The sequence below is a fragment of the Epinephelus lanceolatus genome, chromosome 1 (assembly GCF_041903045.1).
Source record: "Epinephelus lanceolatus isolate andai-2023 chromosome 1, ASM4190304v1, whole genome shotgun sequence".
Classification (NCBI taxonomy): domain Eukaryota; kingdom Metazoa; phylum Chordata; class Actinopteri; order Perciformes; family Serranidae; genus Epinephelus; species Epinephelus lanceolatus.
In genome coordinates, this window is record NC_135734.1 from 43,466,381 (window position 1) to 43,493,521 (window position 27,141).

The 27,141-nt window shown below is 41.3% G+C and overlaps 1 protein-coding gene across 1 annotated transcript in view; it reads right to left on the reverse strand.

The window, feature by feature from the left end:
* Positions 1-425: 425 nt before the first annotated feature.
* The window catches only part of ccdc71 (coiled-coil domain containing 71), a 41,319-nt gene continuing 14,603 nt past the window's right edge, over positions 426-27,141 (reverse strand). Inside the window, exon 2 of the mRNA XM_033625560.2 lies at positions 426-4,054. Coding sequence (XP_033481451.1) covers positions 2,983-4,044 — 1,062 coding nt within the window. The 5' untranslated portion in view covers positions 4,045-4,054 and the 3' untranslated portion in view covers positions 426-2,982. The remainder of the gene's footprint in view (positions 4,055-27,141) is intronic.

The window sequence follows — 27,141 nt, forward strand, 5'->3', positions numbered from 1 at the left end:
CCCCTCAAGGCGTTCTTGAGATATCCCATTCATGAGAATGTGATGGATGCAGTCACAGTGACCTTTGACCGCCAAATTCTATCCTTGAGTCTGTTTCCTCAAAGCGTTCTTGAGATATCACATTCACAAGAACGATCCCAGATATGGTCAAGGTGACCTTGACCTTTGACTGCCAAAATCCATGCAGTTCATCTTCATTCTTGAATAACAAAAACAACTTTAACACTTACTCTATCAAAACATTTTTCTGGTGATGGACTAATCCCCAAATTGTTTCTCAGTGACGTACCACTTGTGGCTTTGTGAGTGAGGAGTCTAAGAAGGTAAATCAAATGGCAATGAAACTAAACTTTCTCAGCATCAGACTTATGCAAGTCAGGTTGTGAAAAATGTTTTAGTTAACAGAAGAAGAAAAAAAATACAGATTCTTTTCATTTCATTTTATTGAACAAAAAGTTTTTTTCAAAGATCATGTAGGAAATACAATATTATACAAGTGTTGCACACAGAACAAGACTAACAGAAAGAAGATCTAGAAGTGGGGGAGGGGGATCTTCCAGAACACAAAATTCACCAGAACAAAGCTGTGGAACTCTGTAAAGCCGACCACTAAACACTGATGTGGTCTCAGTTTGAATTGGGGAACAGACTGCTAAATTGAGATTAATGCAAGGACTTCAAACCTGAAAGCTCAGTTTTTCACTTAAAATCTGATAAGTTCTTTCTACTAAGCTGCCCGTAACAGCGTCCACAGCATTTAAACATGAAACTGGTGTTTGAAAATCCAATTTAATCTTTTAAGTCTTTATCTTTTTTTAAAAAACAAAAATCCTTTACTGACCTGATGGTGGTTTAGTTCTGTTTTGTCTGGACTTTAAGATCTGGTGGTTTAAACAGTCAATATTTCTGAAAAAGAATAAAAATGTAGTTTGACAAAGGTCGCTTATTGGCTTTTTCCAGAGCTTTTAGTCATATTTACTCCAGAAAAGGCTAGTAAGGGGACTACGAGTTAAGAGTTTGTGTTAAAGTACTGTTTCCAAAGTCAAAAATAAACATTTGTCTCTTGGAATGTGGTTTTGTCCAAACATCGCGAACAGAAGTTTTAGGGGAATTCACAGGAGTTTCTCACAGACAATAACATGAAAATGGACTCAGGTGGCTCCTCACAATAGAAACCCTTTGGAAAGCACACAAGGCGGTTTGGCATGCTCATCCGAACCTGCAGGGGGCAGCAGCGCTATCAGTCCCTCAGAGAATAACCCGGGAAGTCAGTGCTCCTAAATGCTCCGATCTGAACTACAAAACACAGAAATATGATGACATTCTTGTGCCATTTCATTCAGCACCAACGTCGCAAAGTTAGCACCTGTGGCAGAAAACCAGCGTGGGTTTAAAGAAACTTAAACCAAATTTTTGAGATTATTCCACTTTTTTTTTCATAATATAGGAAATAAGAATGTCAATGACTTTCTCATTTAGGAAACAATGACACTGAAGCACTGTGACACACTCAAAGTGCCTTTCTTTTAGTTTTAAGGTGAGCCACAACTGTTAAATCACTGCGGAGGAAGTCAAGATACTATAAAGTTGAGTTTGTTGGGCAGTTCTCTCCATCAACTCAGCAGAGCACAGGTGAGTTCTGATGGGGGATTTAACTTTCTGATGCTGGAGTTTCAAATGTAACTGGCCAGGAAACAAACAGTCCTGCAGCCCACAAACATCTTCAAATCAGCGAAACAAATGTCCTACCATCAAGACTCCAACTGACAGTTGCCAATTAAGTACAGAAATGTACTGGACAAAAGTAAACCTTGAGCAGCACTAGACCAACAGCTGATGGTCGTTTTTGTATCTGGTGTAAAACCTGTTTAACTTATGGAGGTGGACCAGGGCCACGTCAAGGAATGGAACAATTCTAAGCAAAAAAAAGCCAAGATTCTGTAAAAAAACAAACAAAAAAAACAAAAACAATAAATAAATTGTAAAAAAAAAAAAAAAAAAAAAAGCCTTCTGAAGTCAAGTTTAATAATGAGAAAACAAAAGAAAACCTGAAAATTGAAGTCAGAGTTCTTTTATCTCAGAATTCTCAATGATTTCCCAAAATTACTATTTAAAGATTAATCTGAGAAGTCAAAAAACAAGGCCCAAGTCCTCTTCCATACTTGCTACTTTCCACAGTTTGTTTAATTGATTCATGTTGTGTTATTTTAAGACATCAAATCTTCCCAATGGTCAAAACTACTTTGAGTCTTTTGTCTCCATGTGTGTGGATAAACTAAACCAAAGGAACACTTTGTGAAGGACTGTAGTTCAAACAGTTCATCCAGGTATCAATCTATCTCTGTATGAGCTGCGGGTTTGATTCCCTGCAGTACTCGCTCCTAGAGCCTTCCTGATTTCCAGTGGAAACACCACAAAAATACAAAAAAAGGAAGACAAACTAAACACTTTTCTCTTTTTCCCTCCTTTAGTTAATTTGTTTTGCTGGGACCAACCAACCACCACGTCTGCTCGTCTGAGGACTCTGGACACCCGCCCTGCTGCTCATCCACCAGTTCATCTGTGCGTCAAGTGGGATCATCCTGTCCCGTGACTAGTTTTATTTTGTTCTTCTTTCCAGTGGAAAATAGGGCGCCGTGGAGTGACAGCACAGTTTCAAGCGCTACAAGTAAAAAATATTTTTTAACAAAATTGCGCCATACTTCAAATGAATCATACTCTTCAAACAACTGTGAGCACCCAGTGCCTCGTTGAAGGGCAGGAAATTCTCTTTTGACCTAACAGTCACAGTGAATGGTGCCTCCCAAAATTCATCAGCAAGCAGGCAGTCAACTCAAAACCAGAATGATGGTTGGCTGTAGTAAACTAGATTGTGAAAATTCCCAGCCTGCTGGGAAAAGCTAAATGCCTTTCAGTACCCAGAACTTCAACAGACAAAACACTAACTTCTTCCAAAGGGTGTGTGTAGGTTTGGAGACACTGTCATTTTTTCTGGTATCTGAAGTCTCTCAGCACATCGTTGAGAGGTTGGATCTGAATCACTGGAGACAGGTTGACCTGTAGGATCTTCTGCGCTTTTCTGCGGGCCTCAGCCACAGAACGAGAGTCATCCACCTTTATCACTTTCCATCTAAGACTGTTTTTGTCCTTCCAGCCGTTTCGCTGGCGGGTCAAGTTGTTCAGTTCCTTGGGGCCCCGACCCTCCCGGTGGAGGCCGTTGCCCCTCCAGCCATTACTGGTCAGCTCTGTATGAGTCTCTGGGAACGCCCGTCCATTTGCGTAGAAGACCGGTGCAGAATCTCCGATGAGGGCGCCGTCCAGTCGAATAGGGCAGGACAGGCTCTTCTGGCTGAACAAGGCCACAGCTTTGGTGGACGCCCCACCACCGTTCTGAGAAGGCTGCAAAGGTATTCCTGAAAGCGTTGGAGGGTGCTGTTGCTGTGAAAAGGCAACAGAGGGTGCCTCTGATGACGGGTCCCAGGAAGTGTGGATCTGGAGTCTGGCCGTATGGAAGCCGGACAGGCCCGCAATGTTGGTCAGTCTGAGGCACGGCCGCACCTGCGACATCTCTACAGTCCGAATGGGTGTCCTGTTGCAGATGATGGCACGATGGTCCACCAGCAGCTCTGGAGGGCGGACCCCTTGAATCTTGGGGTTCTTGGAGGTGTTCCAGGATGGGTGCACTTCTCTCTTCTTGGCCGGGGGCTTCCTCCCCCTCCTCTTGGCGGTCGGTCTGACGTTTCTGTTGGGTGGCTTCAGCATATCTTGAGTCAAGGGTTGGTTTGTGCAGGAGCGGTAGCCATACACGTCCTTGCTGCGCAGCACGGTGGGCTTGTGGCCCTCCTCACCCAGCTCCTGCAGGAAGGTTACCAGCTCCTCGCTGCTCGAGAGGTCACGGGACATCGGACTGAGGATCTTTAGAGCATCCAGGAGGACAGTGTGCCCTGCTGACGAGATCCTGGACCAGGAGTGGACCGCCCTCTGCTCTTCATTGGCAAATGCCAATGGCCGGCCAACCACGGGACCTCGAGCCGCGTCAGCCATGTTACTAGTCCTGCCAGAAAAATACAGAAAGCATTCGGTTAAATAGAATCACAGAAAGGAACAGAAACGACCAACTACTTTTCTGATATTGTCAAAACACCTTGTAAGTCCCAATATTCTACTTTCCTATTCATTGTATAACAAAGTTGGTTAGGATGAGTTTGACTGTAGTATTTGGAAGTCGTCACTTAAGTTTTCTTAGAGTCAGACAACAGGAAAACGGTTATCTTAAAACAAAAACAAAAAGATTAAGTTGTACCCACATTGTTGAATTAAATCAATTATCAACTTATTTAAAACTTAAATTATGTCTCAACATCAGTAAGGACTTTTGAAATATATAGTTCACAGGAAAGAGATGGATGCAAGGTCACAGTGACCTTGAAATTTGACCATTAAAGTCAAATCAGTTCATCCTTGATTCAAAGTGGATGTTTGTGCCAAATTTGAGGAAATTCCCTCAAGGTATTCTTAAAAAATATTGCGTTCACGAGAGTGAGATGAAGGCAAGGTCACAGTGGCCTTGACCTATGACCACCAAACTCTTCTCAATTTATTGTTGAGTCCAAGTGGGTGTTTGTGCCCAATTTGAAGAAATTCCTTCAAGCCATTGTTGAGAAAACATCTTGACGAGGTTAGGACGTACATACATACGTACAACCCTAAAACATAAAGCTTGCAGCTATGGCAGACACCGAGGCATTTTAAAACAAGACTTAATTTATCTTGTTACTCCCATTCAGTGCCAGGCAGTAACTTGTTACTCAGTAAATGCTAGGGCTGCCCCCTAATAGTCGACCAAACGTTAGTCGACCAGACAGATCATTAGTCAGCAAGATTTAATTTGTTACTTAGTCACAGAAAAAAAAAGTTATAAATAAATAAACAACAATGTGAAACTCTATTAGGAGCTGCTCCTTGTCAAAATAAATCAAAACCTACACGATAGGACTATCTGAGAAATTAATTTGAAAGGACAGACACAGCAAGAGGCCATGCTCAGCAGTCAGACAGGAGTCACATTACAAACCAATCACAGCCGATGTCTTTCCCTTCTTCTGTAAATATTCAGTCTGATAAATAAGGAAAAGTTGATCATGTTAGTGCAGGGCTACCCAGAGCTTTACATCTGTCCCACGGATGATAGGTCTACACAGCTGTATACAGCGCCTGGAAGAAGATCAGCTCTGCTCTCAGGATAGTCTTGAAACCTGGTACAGAAAGGCACAAGAGTAGCGCTCAGAGCCCGACCTCGCGATTTACAGGCAGTTTAAGACACGGCATGTGTACAGTCCCTTATTTCCAGGGCTGGTACCTGTGGTTATTCCATAGGCTAGTTAATAACATGTCAGGCAGGAAATCCAAAGTGTGGGATCATTTTAAGATTTTTTTTTTTTTTTTGACTTTTTGCCTTTAATTGACAGGACAGTGTGAAATGGGGAGAGAGAGAGAGAGAGAGAGAGAGAGAGAGAGAGAGAGAGAGAATGACATGGGGGGGATGACATGCAGCAAAGGGTTGCAAGCCAGAATCGAACCTGCGACCGCTGCAGCGAAGCATCGCCTCTGTACATGGGGTGCCGGCACTATCCACTACGCTACCGACGCCCCAAGTGTGGGATCATTTTGAGAAGGTGAAGGACGGACCCAAGGTGATATGTAAACTCATCTTCATTGGTTGACTACAAACATGACGTATCATCTGAAACATGGAAGTAGCTACATGCCCATTAGCCACTTAGCACAATCATTACTGCTTTCCCGACAGCAACATTAACAGGCGGCTCGCTCAGTGTGTGACGTGCACTTGTAGATAAAATATAGGCCCATATTAATCAAGGTTTATTAGTACAGTATTTCTCTGTAATGTAGCACAGTGTTAATAATGTTACTGATACTATTCTTTCTCAGACCTTAAACTCAAACCATTGTGTTGCCCCATACAAAATATACAATTCAATAATTGAGTTAATATGGTAAACATGTGGGTGAGTAGTCGACTAATGGCCCTAAAGGGGCAGCCCTACATTTAATACATTTCACGGGGAAAAAGCCGCAATATAGTCGATATATTGCCCATCCCTATATCAACATAATTTCTGCTGGTTCTGAGTGCTGTGACCTTCTGCCGTCTGATGTCCTCATCACTCGTTAAATGTGACCCAGAAACTGAAACGTGTTCTGCAGCTGAGTTTACTGCAACATGTTATTGATAAAAGTCACCTGAATATTAAATGTTAACATAAACTGCCGCAGCTGTGAACACACAGGCTGGGGATTTTTAATTGCTAGATTAATACCCCGGGGGAGACGGTAGTTTACTGTCAGCAGCACTGTAATCAGACACCTCACACAGCCAGACCAGCAGACAGTAACACTGCGCATATAAGGAAACAGTAAAGCTCCACATCTGCTGAAAGAACCACCCCAGCTGGCTCATTACCACTGCGACCTTCTCTCGGTTCAGCACCAGTTCTACACCTTTATACCCTTCATCTAAACGAGCCTCATTAGTTACCATGGCAACCAGGACCATTGGGGCAGGATACACAACGCCCTGGGATCCTATTCCAACAGAAACTAGAATTACCATCCCGTGGTTGTATGTCTCTGTGCACACCAGTCAAGTTTCTCTTACAGTTAACATCCATGTCTGAAAACATTGATGCTTCACATACATCTTTCCCCGACAGCACAGAAGATCTGTACAATCAGCGCAGTTTCAAGGTGGACACCCAAGATTAGTGTCACCAATTCAGTATCTGTGTCCTCTTATGTTTCTAAGATATGACACTGAGTAATGGCCCGAAAAGTGTTTTATGCAGAACATTATGATGTCACAGTGAAGGTGACCTTTGACCTTTTGGATATAAAATGTCATTACGTCATTATCTTATCCGATCAGACATTTGTGTGATGTTTTGTCATAATTAGCGTATGAAATCTTGAGTTATGGCCAAAAACATATTTTGTGAGGTCACGCTGACCTTGACCTTCAACAACAACATTCTAATCAGTTTATTTTTCAGTACAAGTGGATGTTTGTGTCAAATTTAAAGAAATTCAATCAATGTGCTCTTGAGATATGACATTTACAAGAATGAGACAGATGGAAGGTCACAGTAACCTTAAACCACCTAAATCCAACCACTTCATTGTTGAGTCCAAGTGAACATTTGTGCCAAATTTGAAGAAATTACTTCAAGGTGTTCTTAAAATATTGCATTCACGAGAATGAGATAGATGAAAGTCACAGTGATCTTGACCTTTGACCATCAAAATCTAATCAGTTCATCACTGAGTCCAAGTGAACATTTGTGCCAAATTTGAAGAAATTCCCTTAAGGCATTTTTGACATATCACATTCATGAGAAGGAGGCAGACAAAGTCAAGGTGACCCTGGCCTTTGACCTGAAAAATTCATCAGTTGATCACTCGTCCAAGTGAACATATGTGCCAAATTTGAGGAAATCATGTTCTCAAGAATGGGACGGACACACAGACAACCCTAAACCATTATGCCTCCAGCCACAGCTATCACTGGCACAGAGAAGCAAAACTTGACAAGGTACTTTAACAAGTCTCAAAGAGGGCAAACTGCCAAATATTCGCAGCAACAAAAACCAAAGGAGGTAACAATTAAATCAGAAACAAAGCATGAAAGGAAATACTGCAATGATTAAATTAGGGATGAACCGAATATTCGGTAACCGAATATATTCGGCTGAATATTGCAAAAAAACACACATTCGGTATTCTGTGGAATAAGTTAAAAGCAAGGCCGAATAATAGCGGCGTGTTTTGATAACGCAATCAAACAGCGTGCCGTGACGGGCTGAGTAAAATGTCGGCAGTGTGGCGATCCGCCCGTCACGGCACTTGCATTTGCGACTAAAAATAGTTTTGAGCGAGCAAAATAGGCTTAAATCATTCAGCACGCTGTGCGAGCAACCTACAGATTTCAACCACCAGCAGAAACGAAAGGCGAATCCCATCGGTTGTGGGTTGAACGGGGGTCACAGACACAGACAGTAATGTATTCCTGTCAAATACGGCGGCCATCGGCTTACCGGCGACGGGAAGTCGGCTCCAATAATATCCTTTTCTTGGCGTCATGACTGCCCAAAAGTACCTGAACAGCCGAGCCAGCCGAACACAGGTATGTGATGTGTCAGAGGAGAAACGAGCCGTTCACGGCCCACAAACCTCACCGCACTTTAGGGACTGTTCTTTACTTATGAAGGGGAGGAGGGTGGCTGGTTGATTCTTATTTTATTTATTTATTTTACTTTGATCATCATTGATTGATGCTGTTTTTGAAGTATGAATAAGTCAATAAGTAATTTATTCCACTGAAATATCATTGATGTATTATAGAAAAGTGATTTATCTTTTTATAAATGACAAAAGGCACATCTGGCTCATTTTCGCTGTGGTATCGTGATACTACTCAGAACCATGATATTTTCACTGGTATCATACAGTGGGATCCAATTTTGGTACCGTGACAACACTAATCTGGAGGGGGTTCATCTGCAACAATATTCGGTATTCGGTATTCGGCCAAACGTTTAGTATTATTCGGCTTCGGTCATAAATTTTCATTTCGGTGCATCCCTAGATTAAATTCATCTTTTGGTCACCAGATGATAAAAAGTTCTTCTGCTCTCCCTCCTCTTCTTCCATTTCTCACTATTTTATAGACCAAACTAAGGCTGGATAATGTGGAGAAAATAAAAAATCACAATAATCTTAGTGCTTTCACAAAATATTTACACAATGATTTTTTTTATTAATAATTATAGTAATGTGGGTATAATGACTTAGTTGATAAAGGCTTAGGGCTGCTGTGAGACAGCGCCTACTTAGGGCAACAAAAATGTTTATCTCGGGTGTGTCTGTACAATGTACAACCAAGACTTCCGACCAATCTAAGAGCTTTTACACTACATGTCACATTCACCCACACAAACACACACAAACACCACACACTGGTGGCCGAAGCTACTGTACATGGTGCCACCTGCTACTCAGTAACCATTCACACACACTCACACACTGATGGAACAGCCATCAGGAACCATTTGGGGTTCAGCATCTTGCCAAGGGATACTTTGACATGCAGAATGGAGGAAGGATCGAACAGCTGATTTTCTTTGAACCACAGCGCCCCAATATCATGATATTGATATACTATCGCTATATTGCCCAGCCCTAGACCAAACGATTAATTTATAAAAAATCAAAGTTAACAGATCAATCTATGATGAACATCATTGTAGGGACACCAGTAGTCTAAACTCTCCAGATTGGACTAGAATAGACAACGAGAGACCACTGGAGGGTCAAATGTTTAGGACTCTACCCCGGCATCACCCCAGTCTTGACAAACGCTCCTTACAGCCATCCTTATGCCAAGAAGAGGTCAAAAGTTCACTTGAGATCCTTCAAGGCTCCGGATGTTAATAACATCTTAAAAGAATTCAGCTTGGGCAACACGACTTCGTAAGACAATGCTTCTTAAGTCCAAATACATCCTGTCCCTGCTACATGTTATCCATGTTATAAATGTAAATGTGCATAATCCTTGTTTGTTAGTTGAATGATATTTTTTTTAATCTTTTAAGACAAAATATAAGGAAATTACGAATTAAGGTTTTTAATCCCTCATCTAACATGGAGCCATACTGCCATCTTGTGACGGTAGTTAAGGAGGGTTCCCCTTAAGGAGTCCCATATTATATTTAAAATAAGTTATGAGTTAAAATATAGTTGGATTGATTAATCAACTTGTTTTCATGAATATGTGCCTTCTCATTCTGTTTTATTGCTACTGCAACTTAGTCTAGAGTGTGTGTATACGAAACAGTTAATACTTGTGTTCTGCTGATATATGTGGTATAATAATAATATTAAATTTAATTTGATGTTAAGAGCTGATTTTGACCATAATGGGAAGAGTATGTGTCTATCGCGCGTAACTTGCTAAAGTATATAATCTCACAAATTAAAGTTTCATTAAAAGTTCATTAATTGCGTCGTATGCTGTAAAGCCCTGTGAGGCAAATTGTGATTTGTGATATCGGGCTTATAAATAAAATTAATTGATTGATTAATTTTCCTCCAAAATAAAATAATAAGCTTATTTACAACTAAGAGACTGCCTTAACAAACCCGCCCACTTTGGCCAGATAAAAACAAGTGAGCGCAGCGCATCTCTCTTTCTTGCTCTTCTTTTTTTGTCTCTTAATCTCTTCTACTTCATTTTCCGTACTCTTCGTAGTTTGTTTTTTTTCCACCTTTTTCGTTTTTGTCCACTTGCTTTTGCCGTATCTTATGTTTTAGCCAGTTACGGTTCCTGCGCAACTCTTACTTGCTCACGATTAAAGTTATTTCAAACTTTTAAATTTTGCTCATCCATTTTTTTCTTTTATCTCCAGTGCCTTCAGTAACATTATACTTGAAGTGAAGAAGCCAGCCGATTTCAACATTTTTATGCGCGTTAATAGTAACTTTGATAACAAGATCTAACGGCCAACGAGATTGTTTTCAACTTCATTATGAACGAGTAATCATAACAAAGTAGACAAGCGCCTGTTCAACCGGCCTCTTCACACCAGATTCATTGGAGCCAGCGGCTGCCAGCCACTTGTCACAGTGGTTCTGTTGCCAAAACCCAGAGACTTTCTGCAGCTTAAGAGAACCAACATTTGAGGGCCATCCAAAAGGACACCGCCACCAGGCTCCACCGCCCCTCACCGCTGCGTTCCAGTTTGTATCACCCTGCTGGAAGGCTGTGAAGTGAAGCCACAAAGCGATAGTCCGGGGGTCCTCGGAAAGAAACGTCCGCCTGAATCAACGCTGCTAAGTAGGAAAAGAATTTCTCTTACTTAAGGCCGCCGCCGTGTGGTAAAAGAGTTGATGGCGAAAAGGAGGCTTAATTATTCTGGTCGTAATTTAGATTTCCTTGGGTGAATGGTTTTGCACATCCCTGCGTTCCCAATTCATCTACCGTTCATTCCTATTGAAGTTGCTCTGTGGTGCACGAAACCAAAAAAGTTCGACCTACCATGTATAAAATTAACCAGATCTTCGTCATCTTGGGGCCCATAGAGCAACGTGAACTAGACAACCTCACCAGCCAAGCAGTTAACTTCAGATTTAGACCTGCAGTAACTTCAATGGGGGTAAAAACATTTAATATTGCAGCTTTTCTAGACTTTCAAATTGTTATCGGACCAAATGGATCTAATCCAGATCGTGAAACGTGTCATTTTGCAGGGATTGTAACGTCCCCCAAAAAATGTATCCATCAGTTAACAGATGTGTTTTTTTCCAATTTAAGTCTATGGGCCCAAAGGAATCACGTAACAGACCAGGGAGTAGTAATTACACAATTTGACCACTACATCAAATTGGTTTACAGGTCCAGTGCACTTTCTGGGGGCCTGGTGCTAATGTTGTTATGCTTAATCTATGGGTCCATCTTGTGTGTGGTGGCCATTTTAGGACACTTCAAACTCAGCTGTTAACCGTCACACTTGGTTCAACTTGCATCAGCCATCTTGCATCAGTTCAACCCACAGCAGAGTGCATCCATTATAATCAACTAAATACTACACTGACCATGGAACTTGCACATGCATTGCACAGCTCCAGTTTTATGTGGCTAGTCTACTATGCCACGCATCAGAGCAAACTGGTGGGCGTTTTTACATTTCTCATTAAAATAAATCAATCAAATCAATGCATCCTGCTGTTAAAATAATCCGGTTAATTAATTTAGTACAAGTCAATAAAGCATACGCTTCAAAACCCTCCATAAACACCTCGATTATTACTTGCCAAAACTCAATAAACAAGCAGTAAGCTGGCGCACAACCACATGCTACAAAGATGGATAAATTGTGCCACAGTCAGTTAGTTGAAACAATGTTGTCTTGATGTGTTTTCTGTTAATAAAAAGAGGAGTTATCATAATACCAAATTCCCAACAGACTACAAAATACAGCCAGGCTGCATGATGGATCAATTATAGGCCCAGTGACACCTGTGCTACAGCTGAGACTGTGAGTCATTGATTGCTACCTGACAGCTTCACTGCTTGATATATCAAGCAAGTCTGATCAAGCTTTCAGCCACATATTATCAGGCTCAACTCAACATCCATCATAACGTTGGGACATGCTTACAGTTTGCGGGCCAATGTTTATATTTCCTTAGCAATCAATGTGCTATTTAGTTTCTCAGTTTATCATTTGGTCTTAAAAAAAGTCAGAATATTGTGAAAAATCTTTTGTAATACCTAAGGCCCGTTTCCACTGAAGAAGTTCCTGGTACTATTTGGGGGGCAGGAACTACTACAGGAACGTCCTCTCGTTCGGCCCTCTTAACCGCCGTGTCTCCACTGAGAGCGGAGTAGGAGGAGGGTTCCTGTAAAGTTACGGGCTCTGGATGTGACGTAATCATTGTGCGACCATTTACCGGGGTGACGTAGGGACGCTGTTAGCTGATAGCCCTTAGCGGTGTCTGTAATAACTCACTAAATGGCCCGTGAAAAAAATATTTTTTCCAGCGGATGTCTTAGTTACAACATGATTGAGCTAACTGGAGTAGTTTCATGTCGTATCCGACAACGGGAGGCTTTTAACAGATCACGTCCTGATATTAGCCTGCTGTTAGCTGTCCCTGTCAGCGGCAGCCACTGATGCTTTCTAGACATCGTGATTTCCCAAAACTGAATAAATACCACACATAGCAACACAAAACTGCTTTGCTAGCTCAATCATGTTGTAACTAAGATATCCACTGGAAAGAATATTTTTTTCACGGGCCATTTAGTAAGTTTTTTTTATATGGCGGAGGAAGCTATATGAACGAGCTAACCCTCGTCTGCTGAGTTTTAAAAATGCCGGCTATTTTGTTGCTTTCTGTTGACGTCACATCCCTCCTTGAGTATATCCAATCAGCACCAAGTAACCCCCAAGCCCCAGCCAGGAGTCTTTTGGGGCCGTTCTAAGTACCTACCCCGAGGCAGGGACTTGTTTAGCCCCTGTAAAAGTTCCGGAACTCTGTCCTTCGGGGGTGGTTCCTGCGGTGGAGACACGCACCAATGGCCCCGGCCCCGTAAAATTACCCCAAAGTTCCTGCAGTGGCAACGGGCCTCTAGGGATGGGTACCGAACTCCGGTATTGAACGAGCACCGGGGCTACATTCTTCAAGACCACAGTATTGATAAGCTCTGACCTTAACGGTTCTGCTATCGGTACTGGAGCAGTTGCCTTTTTTTTTTTTTTTTTTAACAAGATAAACGTTATCTTGCACATTTATCTCACCAACTCTGTCAATTATCCGTCATTGTATCATCATTTTTGCTATTCTCGCTGAAGACGAGAGATCTGTGTCGCTCACCCTGGCTGCCTGCTGTGTGTGAGTGGAGAGCAGGGGGGTGGGGCTGTTGTTCCAGTGACAGACAGACACACACACACACACACACACACACACACACACACACACGACAGCGCACATACCAACTCAAGCTTGTAGCCTACCTTTAGATAGATAACGATGGTGGAGAGACAAATGTTTTGCGTGTAAGGGCGGCAACGCAAGTCATTTGTCAAAACACTTGTCCAGAAGTGCCTGAACAGCCGAGCCGTGGCGGCACACAGGTATGTTACGTGTCAGAGGGGAAACGAGCCGTTCACATTACTCAAACCTCAGCGCACTTTAGGGACTGTTCTTTACTTATGAAGGGACTGTTCTTTACTTGTCAGGGGAGGAGGGTGGCTGGTTGATTTTTATTTCATTTATTTATTTATTTTATTTTGATCCCCCCTATGTTCATCACTTATTGATGCTGTTTTTGAAGTATGAATAAGTCAATAAGTAATTTATTCCATTGAAATATCATTGATGTATTATAGAAAAGTGATTTATCTTTTTATAAATGACAAAAGGCACATCTGCCTCATTTTTGCTGTGGTATTGTGATATTACTCAGAACCGTGATACTTTCACTGGTATCGTACCGTGGGTCCCAATTTTGGTACCGTGACAACACAATTATTTTATGTATTTTACATTTCAAGTTGTAAAAAGTAAAATGTTTTGTTAAAAAACTATTTTGTTGCATAATGAGTCAAGCAATTTCATTCATTCATTCATTCATCTTCTAACCGCTTCATCCTCTTGAGGGTCGCGGGGGGGGGGAGCTGGAGCCTATCCCAGCTGACATTGGGCGAGAGGCAGGGTTCACCCTGGACAGGTCGCCAGACTATCACAGGGCTGACACATAGAGACAAACAAGCATTCACGCTCACATTCACACCTACGGACAATTTAGAGTTATCAATTAACCTAGTCCCCAATCTGCATGTCTTTGGACTGTGAAGAAGAAGGAAGAAGCCGGAGTGCCCGGAGAGAACCCACGCTGACACGGGGAGAACATGCAAACTCCGCACAGAAGGGCTCCCACACCCGGGATTGAACTGGCAACCCTCTTGCTGTGAGGTGACAGTGCTAACCACCACACCACCGTGCCGCCCCAGTCAAGCAATCTATGATCTTAATTTGTTTTTTTTCTTCCTCAAAAAGTATCGATAACAGTACTGTTAAAATACCAGATCAATAAGCAGTATCAATAAGAGTAGTAGTACCGTTAAAATCTTAACGATACCCATCCCTAGTAACACCAGAAGTCCAAAACTCAAAGATGTTTAAGTAACTATCAAATCAGACAAAAACTAGAAATACCGCCTTGTGGCTGTATGCATTTGTTAACCTGCTACAGTTACAGTTTATATCCATGTCTGTGAAAACATGGATGCTTCACACACATCTTCTCGCTGTCAGCCCAGAAGAGCACTACAATCAGCACAAGTTATGAAATAAGTATTTTTGCAAAGATTATGATGTCACAGTGAAATTGACCTTTTGAATATAAAAGGTCATCACTTTCTTGTTTAATCCTATTAGCAATATGTGTGAAATTTTATCATAATTGGTGAATGAATTACTGAGATGTGGCCAAAAACATGTTTTGTGAGGTCACAGTGACCTTCACTTTTGAAGACCAAATTCTACTCAATTCATCATTGACTTGAAGTGGATGTTGGTGCCAAATTTGAAGAAGAAAATTCCTCACGTTGTTCTTGAGATATTGCATTCACAAGAATGAGACTGATGCAAGGTCACAGTGACTTTGACCTTTGACCACCAAATTCTAATCACTTCATCCTTGGTCTATGTGGACATTTGTGCCAAATTTGAAGAAATTCCCTCAAGGCCTTCTTGAGATAACACATATAGTATATTACTCCTCTACCTGCGGTAAACACCATGTGCCATAAACACATACTGAGCTGAAATGAATCAAGTGCTCATAATTAGGGGTGCACGCTAACTATCGGGCCGATAACAGGAAATTATTACGTCATTCTGATAAGTCCGATATCATGACGAACAGTCCCGATAACATATATAATTTTGTCAGCACGGCAATGCCCCGCTCCCACTATGAGACCTGAATGGCCTGCAGTGAATGCTGCATTCAAGTGACGTCGGCATAATCAGAAAAACTCTTTCTGACTGGGAAAATTCAAGAATACCCCCTCATGTCAGAAAACAACTCGTTAACTCAGTCATAATTTCACACAGATGCACACACTCTCTCTCACACTTTGCACGGTATACTGGTACCAACGGTAGACCGTGGCACTAAAACTCCACAGTACATATCAGTGTTTCCGCTACATTCCGCTGCTAAATTAATGCCGCCGCTGCTGCTCCTTCAAAACATTTTTGCATTTTGCAAATGCACCACCACTCTGACACATCTGTGCACTTGCACAGCGCAGCAGCCAGTATAGTGAGGAGAGCAGCGGTGAGGGGAGTGGGGGAAGGCTCCTATTTAGGGCTGCACCGAAAATATTCGGCCGAATATTGCCAAAAAACACACATTCAGTATTCGGTGGAATAAGTGAAAAGCAAGGCCGAATAATAGCGGCGTGTTTTGATAATGCAATCAAACAGCGTGTGGTGACGGGACAGAGTAAAATGTCGGCAGTGTGGCGATAAACAGTAACGGCGAATCCCGCCGGTTGTGGGTTGAACGGGGGTCACAGACACAAACAGGAATACGTATTCCTGTCAAATACGGCGGCACATTATAACGGCTTACTGGCGAAGAAGTCCGGCTCCAGGTGAATAACTTGTTGTCATGACTGCCCAAAAGTACCTGAACAGCTGAGCCATGGTGGCACACAGTATGTGGCGTATCAGAGGAGAAACTTTAGGGACTATTCGTTACTTATGAAGGGACTGTCAGGGGAGGAGGGTGGCTGGTTGATTTTTATTTCATTTATTTATTTTATTTTAATCCCCCCTATGTTAATCACTTATTGATGCTGTTTTTGAAGTATGAATAAATCAATAAGTCATTTATTCCATTGAAATATCATTGATGTATTATAGAAAAGTAATTTATCTTTTTATAAATGACAAAAGGCACATTTGCCTCATTTTTGCTGTGGTATAGTGATACTACTCAGAACTGTGATACTGTCACTGGTATCATACCGTGGGTCCCAATTTTGGTACCGTGACAACACTATCTCAAACACACACAGACTCTGTGTCTCTGTCTCTGTCTCTGTCTCTCTCTCTCTCCTAATATGAGATAAAAGAACAACTGAACCCCATTTACCTTAGTGAAAAGGTATTCATTTAAATGGAACCATAAGCCAAAATTCTTTAAACTTATTTTTTTGTTACTATGGAATGCACTTTTTCAGTTTGTTTACATAGACAAGTCTAACTTGTTCAGTGCAATGATTTTCTATATATATTTATTTTTTTGAACTTCTGGAATGAACTTTTTCAGTTTGTAATCCCGATGCATGTATTTGCATCAGTTCAAGGGGCCTTTATTTTTATATCAGTAAGTAATGCACCTTATTTAAATTGATGTTCATTTGAGATATCAAATAGTTTTTTTGTTTGATATCTTTTCGAAAATGTTTGAGATGCTTGCCAATAGTTTTTCATTGGAAAAAATAAATATCTCTTCATTTAAAGAGTCAAAACTGTTTTGGTTTTGTTCGTAGTATTGATGTCATGATCTTATATATATATATATATATATATATATATATATATATATATATATATATAAATAATGTATATGTGTGTGTTATCGGTTATCAGTTATCGGTATCGGCCTTTAGGAGCTGAAAGTTATCGGTTATCGGTATCGGTTTAAAAGAAAAGTTATCATGCATCCCTACTCATAATTTTGGTAAAAAACATAAATAAACAGTCTCATACTGTGTTTTTGCTGTTGATTATGGAGTGTTGTGTTTTGCCGCAGGCAGGGCTCAGCACCTGCTTTAACCCACACACGGGAGGTCAGCTGAGTGGAGGAGAAAAGGAGGGAGGAAAGGTGGAGACAGCTGCACTGTGCGTGTCTCTGCATGAAAGCTTCATGAATAAAAACACCTGTGTGACCGCTGATGTTAAACAAAGGATTGGATCCTCTATTTAGCTCAACATATCTGATTCTGAGATTAAATCCGCTGCCACTCTTCTTATTATTAGTCATATATCTATTATCCTTACTGCTATCGTTGCTATCGTCCTTTAATGATATTCTACTGTATCTACTGCTGTAATTATTATTAATCATATCTCTATTACAGTTGTCAGTGTTAGTATTGTGGTTGAAACAAAAAGTCAAAGCTAGGGCTGCCCCTGACTAAGAATATTCCTAGTCAAGCAATAGTCATCATTTCGGGCCATTAGTCGACTAGTTGCCCGCATGTTTATGATATTAATTTAAATATTAAATGATATATTTTAGCCAAGGCAACATTGTTAACAATGTGTGTACATTACAGAGAAATACAAAACTGTACTAATGAACCTTCATTAATATAGGCCTATATTTTATCTACAAGTGCACGTCACACAGTGAGCCTGTTAATGACGCTGTGGGCTAATGGGCATGTAGCTACTTCCATGTTTCAGATGATAAGTCATGTTTGTAGTCGACCAATGAAGATGAGTTTACATATCACCTTGGGTTCGTCCTTCACCTTCTCAAAGTGATCCCACACTTTGGATTTCCTGCCCGACATGTTATTAACTAGCCTGTGGAATAACTGCAGGTACCAGCCCTGGAAATTATTGTGACTCCTGCCTGACTGCTGAGCGTGGCCACTTCCTATGTCTGTCCTTTCAAATTAAATTTCCACATGGTCCAGTCATATAGGTTTTGATTTATTTTGACAAGGCGCAGCTCCTAATAAGAGTTTCATCTTGGTTTATTGGTTTGTTGTTTTTTCCTGCGCCCGTATGAAATCTTGCTAACTAATGACTTTTCTGGTCGACTAACGTTTGATCGACTATTAGGGGACAGCCCTATTTCCATCACTACCAATTGTAGCTGGAGAGATAAATATTCACGACTACTGCAGAGTCATTTGTCCCAGTAGTGAATGCCCATTCTAACATTTCCCACCCAGAACAAAAGCCAGATGTTAGTGGGTGTTAGTGGGTTTTTTGTCAAGAGAGAACAGGGCAGAGCATCAGGCGAGACCACGTCAGTTGAATCCTCTCTGATTACAGCCTGGTCACCCAGGTTTGGGAGGAGGTGCAGCTCCTAATGTTTCACATTTGTTGGTTTTGTTTTGTTTTGTTTTTTCCCTACAACTAAGCAACCAATAAAATCCTGCTGACTAATGACCTTTCTGGTTGACTAACATTTGGTTGACTATTGGGGGGCAGCCCTAGTCAAAGTCATCAGCATTTATCTTCTTGGGACCATGAACATTTGCACAAAAATTGTTAAGAAACCAGTTTTAGAGATATATCAGTCTGAACCAAAGTGTTGGACTAAAGGAACAGCTGACATCATCAACGTCATCGTCTCTTCAGTTCAAAGCTTTGATTCCTGGCAATCATAACCAGTCAAGGTGACAAACTGAAGGTCTTCAGTGAACGAGAAAATGAAGCAAGATTTAACACATTTATAATCTTAAACTGCTGCTTGCTTTGTTACTGAAAGAACTTGCTATATAAAGACAGTGTCTGTTTTTGATATTTACTCCTCCGACCTCAATAGAGGTCAAGGAAAGTAACCACTTCTTATGTGGTTAAAGACAGAAAGCTTTCAACAGCACTCAGCAGTAAGACCTAAAATCTGGGTGAAATGTCCCATAAGGATACCAGTGAACGTGGAGATGCTGATTAGCTGCCTGGTAGAACAGACACAGTCTGCAGCTACATGATCACAGCATCAGTCTGGTGGCTGTTGGTAATTTTCCACCTCACACATGATATAATATTACAAGCCGCGATCTGGGTACCTTTCATCAAAACTGCAGACAAGGCATGATATGATATCTGCCAACAGCTCTGTGTAAACCCCCCTAAATTTCAGCATTTAATTTATTCATTTTACAGCATAAATGGCGCAGAGGACAGAGTAGCCTGCAGGAACAGAGCAGACCAAGGAGATCTCTGGCATCTCTGCAGTTAAACATGCACACTATCAGGTCTATTAATCAGAGACAGCAACACACAAACTCCACGCTGCTGCCAGACAGACAGAAGGAGTGCACGACCAAAGACAGACTGCAGGTTCACATCAGTTCATCTGAAAGTGTTTTGGTTTATCTATTCAGCTCACGTCGGTTCTAAACAGAAGTGTAGTGCTGCCGAGGCGCACCACAACGACGCTCCACTTTTTTCCTCTAAGTGAAGAAATAGAATATCTGCAGTTTCATTAATTTTAATTTAAAATTTATTAATTTTTGTAAGTGCTTGAAGATTCAGTCATCACTACAGAAAGTCACACAGGAGTTAGAATAAAAACAAATGGAATAGTAAAAATCGTCATATCGACATTTAAGGTGTGGTGATTGATTCACAATAGGGCTGGGCGTTGTAACAACTATGTACGATATATCAATGTATTTTCAAGCAAGATATAAATTCAGACAAAACCATTAATATTGATATAGGGTCAAGTTGTGCAACATAACACATACCAGTGTTCATCTCTCCTCTCTCACACTCTCCGCCCCACTCACTCATTCTGAAGTTCTCCAGCAACACTTTTTAGAGCCGTAGCCTGACGAGCACCACCCCAGAAATGTAAATACATGTCGCGGCTAGGCAGACCTCCTAAATATTTTTGTAAGCTGAAATCATTTCCCTCAGTGGAAACAAAGCTTTTATTTACTTTGATTTCACAGATGAGAAACAATAAATTGTAAAGACAATAAAGCCTATGCAAAATAGCATTTTCAGTCTCGTGTCTGATTTATCCTGGAGCAGACGAAATCTCCGCTAATCGCTAGGCTAATTTATACCATGTAAAATGCCATAAGCTTGTGCTAATAATGTTAGCATGTTGTATTTGTTTGGAAAATGTGTTTGGTATAAGACAGGTTTTTAGTTGGTGAACCTTGAGAGCTGTAATGGAGCTGAATTTTGTAACATTACCTTTGTTAAAAGTTGCTGTTGTCCCTGGTTTCATATGAGTAGATGAAAAGTCCACTAGCCGCTAGGCTATTTTATACAATGTAAAATGACATAGGCTTGTGCTAAAAACATTAGCATGTTGTATTTGTGGGAAAATGTGTCCAGATAAAGTGTTTGTCTGTGAATGCTGTGAGTTATAGTGAAGTTGATTTGTATACTTGTGTTTGAAATTGTCGCTATTAAAGCTATAGTGCGTAACTTCTACATGTCCGTAAATGTCCATTTCACCCAAGCCACTGCTAGAGGAGATGACACAATGCTGATTAGGATCCTACCACAAAGAAAAAGCCTGGATGTTCGGCTGAAGGTCTTAGCAAAGAAGGAAAGTGACTGACGGAGAATGCAAACAAGGATTTGTATTGCCGTCACTTTTCCTCGGTGGAGAGCCCTGAAGGAAGAAATTGGGCTGAGGGCAGACACGGATGTTGCCTTGCTGCTGTTGGATAAGTAAGTGACTTGGTTTATAATTATATTATGAGTAGTATGTGTTGCTGTTACATGTACTGGACCTAGTACTTTATTATTTTCTTGGAAATGGTGCTATGAACGTAATGTAATGTTAGCAACCTGGTGTTCGCCACATTGTGTAGCATTGTGTACACGGCGTGAATCGAGTGTTATTCTGTGTACGGTGTGTGGCGACTGGCGAGTGTTACTCTGTGTACGGTGTGTGGCGACTGACGAGTGTTACTCTGTGTACATGGTGTGTGGCGACTGGCGAGTGTTACTCTGTGTACGGTGTGTGGCGACTGGTGAGTGTTACTCTGTGTACATGCAAGTGCCGCCGGTTTATTAGTTGTAATAGCCATGTTTAATGTGTGCTTTGAATCAACTAAACTTCACAGAAACCCTGATGCCGACTAGTGTTTTGGAGCTGTAACTGTTGTGCAGCTTCATATTTTCAAACGGCGAAAAAAAAAATCAGTCATTTTATTTTCATCACAGTTGATTTTCATTTAAGTGCTTGTGACATCTCAAATGTGGCTTTGACTTGTAACTGAAAACATGTTGCCCTTTGCATAGAAAATACTGAGATATACAGTCATGTGAAAAAATTAGGACACCCTATGAAAGCCTGTGTGTTTTTGGACATATGGATATTTAATATCAATTCTAACAATACTGGGAAATTCAGGTAATATAACTAAACAATTAAAACTTAAGAAAAGATTTTTATAACTTTCTGTAAAATGTAATTTTAAAAAATGCAATTTCTGGTGAGGAATAAATTAGGACACCCCCACATTTATTCCCACTTAAAATGGCTAAAATCACACACAGGTGTATCACATCAGGTGCACATGATTAGAACATCGTTACTCAGCATTTTGAAGGAGGCTTGCCCTTTTAAACCTCAGACATTTAGTTTGGTGTGCTCCAGACTGCTGAAGTGACAGTGAACACCATGGTGAGATCAAAAGAGCTGTCTGAGGCCTTCAGAAAGAAGATTGTAGCAGCTTATGAGTCTGGTAAGGGATTCAAAAAGATCTCAAAAGAATATGAAATCAGCCATTCCACCGTCCGGAAAATAGTCTACAAGTGGAGGACATTCAAAACAACTGCCACCATGCCCAGGTCTGGCCGTCCAAGCAAGTTCACCCCGAGAGCAGACCGCAAGATGTTAAAAGAAGTCTCCAAAAACCCTAAAGTATCATCATGGGACCTACAGCAGGCTCTTGCTACTGTTGATGTGAAAGTGCATGCCTCTACAATCAGAAAGAGACTGCACGGGTTTAACTTTCATGGGAGGTGTGCAAGGAGGAAACCTTTGCTCCCTAAGAGAAACATGAAGGCCAGACTGAAGTTTGCCAGACTGAACGTAGACAAAGACCAGGACTTCTGGAATAATGTTCTTTGGACAGATGAGTCTAAAATTGAATTATGTGGACGTCAGAAGAGAGGACATGTTTGGCGTAAAGTACAGCATTCCAGGAAAAGAACCTCATACCAACTGTGAAGCATGGAGGTGGAAGTGTCATGGTTTGGGGATGCTTTGCTGCAGCAGGACCTGGCCGGCTCACCATCATAGAATCCACCATGAATTCTATCGTCTATCAGAGGGTGCTTGATGAACATGTGAGACCATCTGTAAAAAAATTAAAGCTGAAGTGGAACTGGACCCTGCAACATGACAATGACCCAAAACATACCAGTAAATTCACCAAGGACTGGCTGAAAACTAAGAAATGGAGAGTCCTGGAATGGCCGAGTCAAAGCCCAGATCTTAATCCCATTGAGATGCTGTGGGATGACTTGAAACGGGCTGTACATGTAAGAAGCCCCTCAAACGTCTCACAGCTGAAAGAATTCTGCATTGAAGAGTGGGGCAAACTCTCCTCAGACCGATGTCGGAGACTGGTAGACGGCTAAAAGAAGCGTCTCACTGAAGTTTTTTCAGCCAAAGGGGGTAACACTAGCTATTAGGGGGTAGGGTGTCCTAACTTTTTCCTCAGTTAGAATATGCATTTTTATTGATATCTTTCATTTAATGAGTAAAACAAGGATAACTTTTGTTGTTTACCTGCAATTAAATCACTTTCTTTCCCAGAGATAAAGAAAAACAAGATCAGACATCGATATGTGAACATTTGTTATTAAAGAACTGAATATTTAATGGGGTGTCCTAATTTTTTCACATGACTGTATGTTGTGTAATGCCAGTCAGCCTGTTCATACCAAGATATGAATTTTTGTCCATATCATCCAGCCCTAATTCACAATGCCAACTTATGGATTTTAACATGCAAGAAAACCTTCCACCTTAACTGCTGCCTGTAGCTGCCAGCATTGCACAGTGAATTACATTATTTTTTCTCAGACTCTAGCTGCTAAATGTTAACTGCTTAAGATGAAAACCCTACCAAACATCCTTTCATCTCAGAGTTGTAGCTGACTAATGTGCGTAAACTTGCCACCATGGGAACCATGTTTACACAACCTTTAAAAAAAGCCACAACCTAACTGTGCAGGCATGCACATTTGTCATAGGTGCGCTGCAGTACCTAAACAAACAGCACTACACCCCTGATACGAAACATGCATTATTAAGTAGGCAGAGCTGGTGGACAGTGTTAATTAATCAACAAAAAACTATGACAAAAAATATTTGGGTAGTTGAAAACCTTTGCAGCGCTATGCAGACCACAGTTCCGTTGCTGAACGCACCAAAGTTGGTTTGATTGGTTCTGAACCAGACGCTACAACCTCCTCTACCCATCAGTGGCTGACTGCTCTATCAGGAGCCTGGCAGGTGAGATGCTCGTCAGCCCACTTTTATGACTGAACTATAATGAACACTTTTGCTTGTGTGAAAATCTACTTCATAGATGATGAATGAAGGCACTGCAGCCTGAGCTGTTACACTGATAAGCATCATTTCACACATAGCAATTGTACATCACTGCCAGTATTGCTGTCTTGCACTAGTGGTTACTGAAAGTTAAAATGTTGCGATCATGGTCTAAATGCATCTACGACCCCACTGAAAATGACACAAGAAGCAGCAGCAACACAGCTAACTGTGTTAATGCTAACAATGAGCAGATATTATCTTAATGAACAGCTTCTGAATGATTCACTGCTCTGCAGTGCAAAGAACAGGAAACTGTGGTAATGTTAGGTAAAACAAACAACAGAGAATCTGAGCAGCCCTGTTCCAAACAGCCAGGGTTTACTCAGCGGAGAGTGTGTCAGTTGTTTTACCGCTGAGTGACATGGCCACTGCCTGAACAATTACAGCCTGATATAAACAGATAAACAGTGCTGTTTCCACTTGCACTGCTACAGACTGAATCACATATAGCCACCCAAAAAAAGCCCACCCCAAAAAACTATTATCAGTTTAAGTGTTTGATATATTTAGAATATTTTCACCACTTCACCGTGCCATCTAACAGCCCTTTCTCATGGGAAACTGATACCATTATCTTAAAGCCACCAGACTCTATTCACGAAAACCGTCATTTTAGAACACGGGAGTTGCTGGTATGCTGTTGTGTTGATCAGTTAGTATGTGAAGTTTTTTACTATAGTATTCAATTTAACTGATATTGATGGTTTTTGGTGGGTCCTTTAAAGTGGCTAAATTATGAAAAGCTGCCCCCTAATGGTCAACCAAATGTAAGCTGACCAGAAAGGTCATTAGTCTGCAAGGTTTCATTGGTCCTTTAGTGGCAGGGAAAAAAAAGTCACTTTATTAGGAGCTGCTCCTTGTCAAAATAAATCAAAATCTATATGACTGGACCATGTGGGAATTTAATTTGAAAGGACAGACACAGGAAGAGGCCACACTCAGCAGTCAGACAGGAGTCATGTTACAAACCAATCACAGCTGACAGATATCTTTCCCTTCTTCTGTAAATATTCTGTCTGATAAAGTTGATCATGTTAGTGCAGGGCTACCAGAGCTTTACATCTGTCCCACGGATGATAGGCCTACACACTTATTAACAGTTCCTGGAAGAAGATCAGCTCTGCACTCAGGATTTTAGGTACATTGGCTATGATACAGTACTTGTTTAGGTTGCTTAGCAACCTCAGACGCAACCTGCCGCCATGCTCTTGAATAGTGCTGCACGATTAATCTAATCGCAATCACAATTGCAATCGCGATGTCAGGCTGTGCGATTACGTAACCACATAAAAGGCTGTGATTTGCGATTTAATGTAGGTTAAATAAATGTTAACGTGTGTGCCTGTGAACGTGACTGCCTCTCCTGTAGTGTGTGGAGTTTGTTGACATCACGCCCACAAGCTATCCTGGTGCGTACAGCCAGCATGCAGCAGTGACCAACACAGACGCTGAAGAAGAGCGTGAGCTCGACCATGAACAGCCTGAGTTGGTGGCGAAAAAAACGTCTGTTACATGGCAATACTTTGGATTCAGGTACGGCGACGTTGAACAGAAAGACGTGCTGTTTAAGTGTAAAAGTTAAAGTCGCCACGTCCCGCAGCAACACGACCAATCTATGTCAGCACTTGAGATGGGACGTGGCGACTTCAACTTTTAAACTTTTACACAGCACGTCTTTCTGTACAACGTCGCCGTACCTGAAAGACGTGCTGTGTAAAAGTTTAAAAGTTAAAGTCGTCACGTCCCGCGGCAACACCACCAATCTATAACAACACTTGAGACAGCACAGGGAAAAGTAGGAAGAGTGCATGCGAGAGAAAGCCGAGCCGTGTAACGTTAAATACAAAGGGACAACTGAAAGCCGCCAGAGCCTCATAAAACAACATCCAAGCACAGTTGAGCAAACATTTGTAAGTGTCACAGGGAAATCATGGACTCCATAACAAATGAAAAATTGAGCAATTTTGCTCGGGTTCGGCCCACTTGACATGCTGCTGTGTTGTGCTATGACGCTGGAATTTGTCATTAACGTGACAACGCCTGAACGCAACATATGCTCGCTCCGATGTGTGTACAGTTCCGTGCTGCGCTGCTGTGTGAGCAGTTTGTTTGACTGTGCTCAGTCTGTTGATGGTCATTGACACACTGTCTGTCCATAACAATAACTGTCAGGTCAGTGCCCCCCTGATATAATGTAGGGGAAACACTGAATCAAGCAAAAAGACTCATGATACCATTTATTTCTTACATTTTATTGTAATTATATTGTAATAGCAATCGCAAATCGCGATATTGTCCACCATAATCGCAATCGCACATTTTTCCCAAATCGTGCAGCACTACTCTTGAAAGCTGTCACAAAAAAGACATAAGAATAGCACCCAGCACCCGACCTCGCATTTTCTGAGCGGTTAAAGATGCAGCATGTGTACGGCCTCTAATTTCCAGGGCTGGTACTTGCGGTTATTACACAGGCTAGTTAATAACATGTCGGGCAGGAAATCCAAAATGTGGGATTACACGATCACACTTGGGACGAACCCAAGGTGATATGTAAACTCATTCGTCAACTACAAACATGACGTCATTTGAAAAATGTAAGTAGCTACATGCCTATTAGCCACTTAGCACAATCATTACTGCTTTCCTGACAGCGTGATTAACAGGTGGCTCGCTCAGAGTGTGACGTGCACTTGTAGATAAAATATAGGCCTTTATTAATGAAGGTTCATTAGTAGAGTTTTGTATTTCTCTGTAATGTAGCACAGTGTTAACAATGTTACTGATACTATTCTTTCTCACATCTTCAATTCAAACCATTGTGTTGCCCCGCCCAAAATATATAATTTGATAACAACATTCATATGGTAAACATGCGGGCGAATAGTTGACTAATGGCCTTAAATGACAACTATTGGTTGACTAGGAATACTCTTAGTCGGTGGCAGCCTTACCATGATAACCCTATGCATCAGAGATGGCAGAACACGGCTGTAGTAGGGCTGGGCGATATGGCAAAAATGTTGTCACACTAAAACATTGTAAGTCAGTTGATAATGATAGTTATCAGGATGAAAGTCAAATTACTATGACTGTTCGACTGTATGATTTGTTCGACTTTCACTCAAGAGCAAAAAATCAGCCTTTAAATTTTAGACTGAAAGTGGAACAAATCATACATTAATTGTGGCTTCAACTATTAT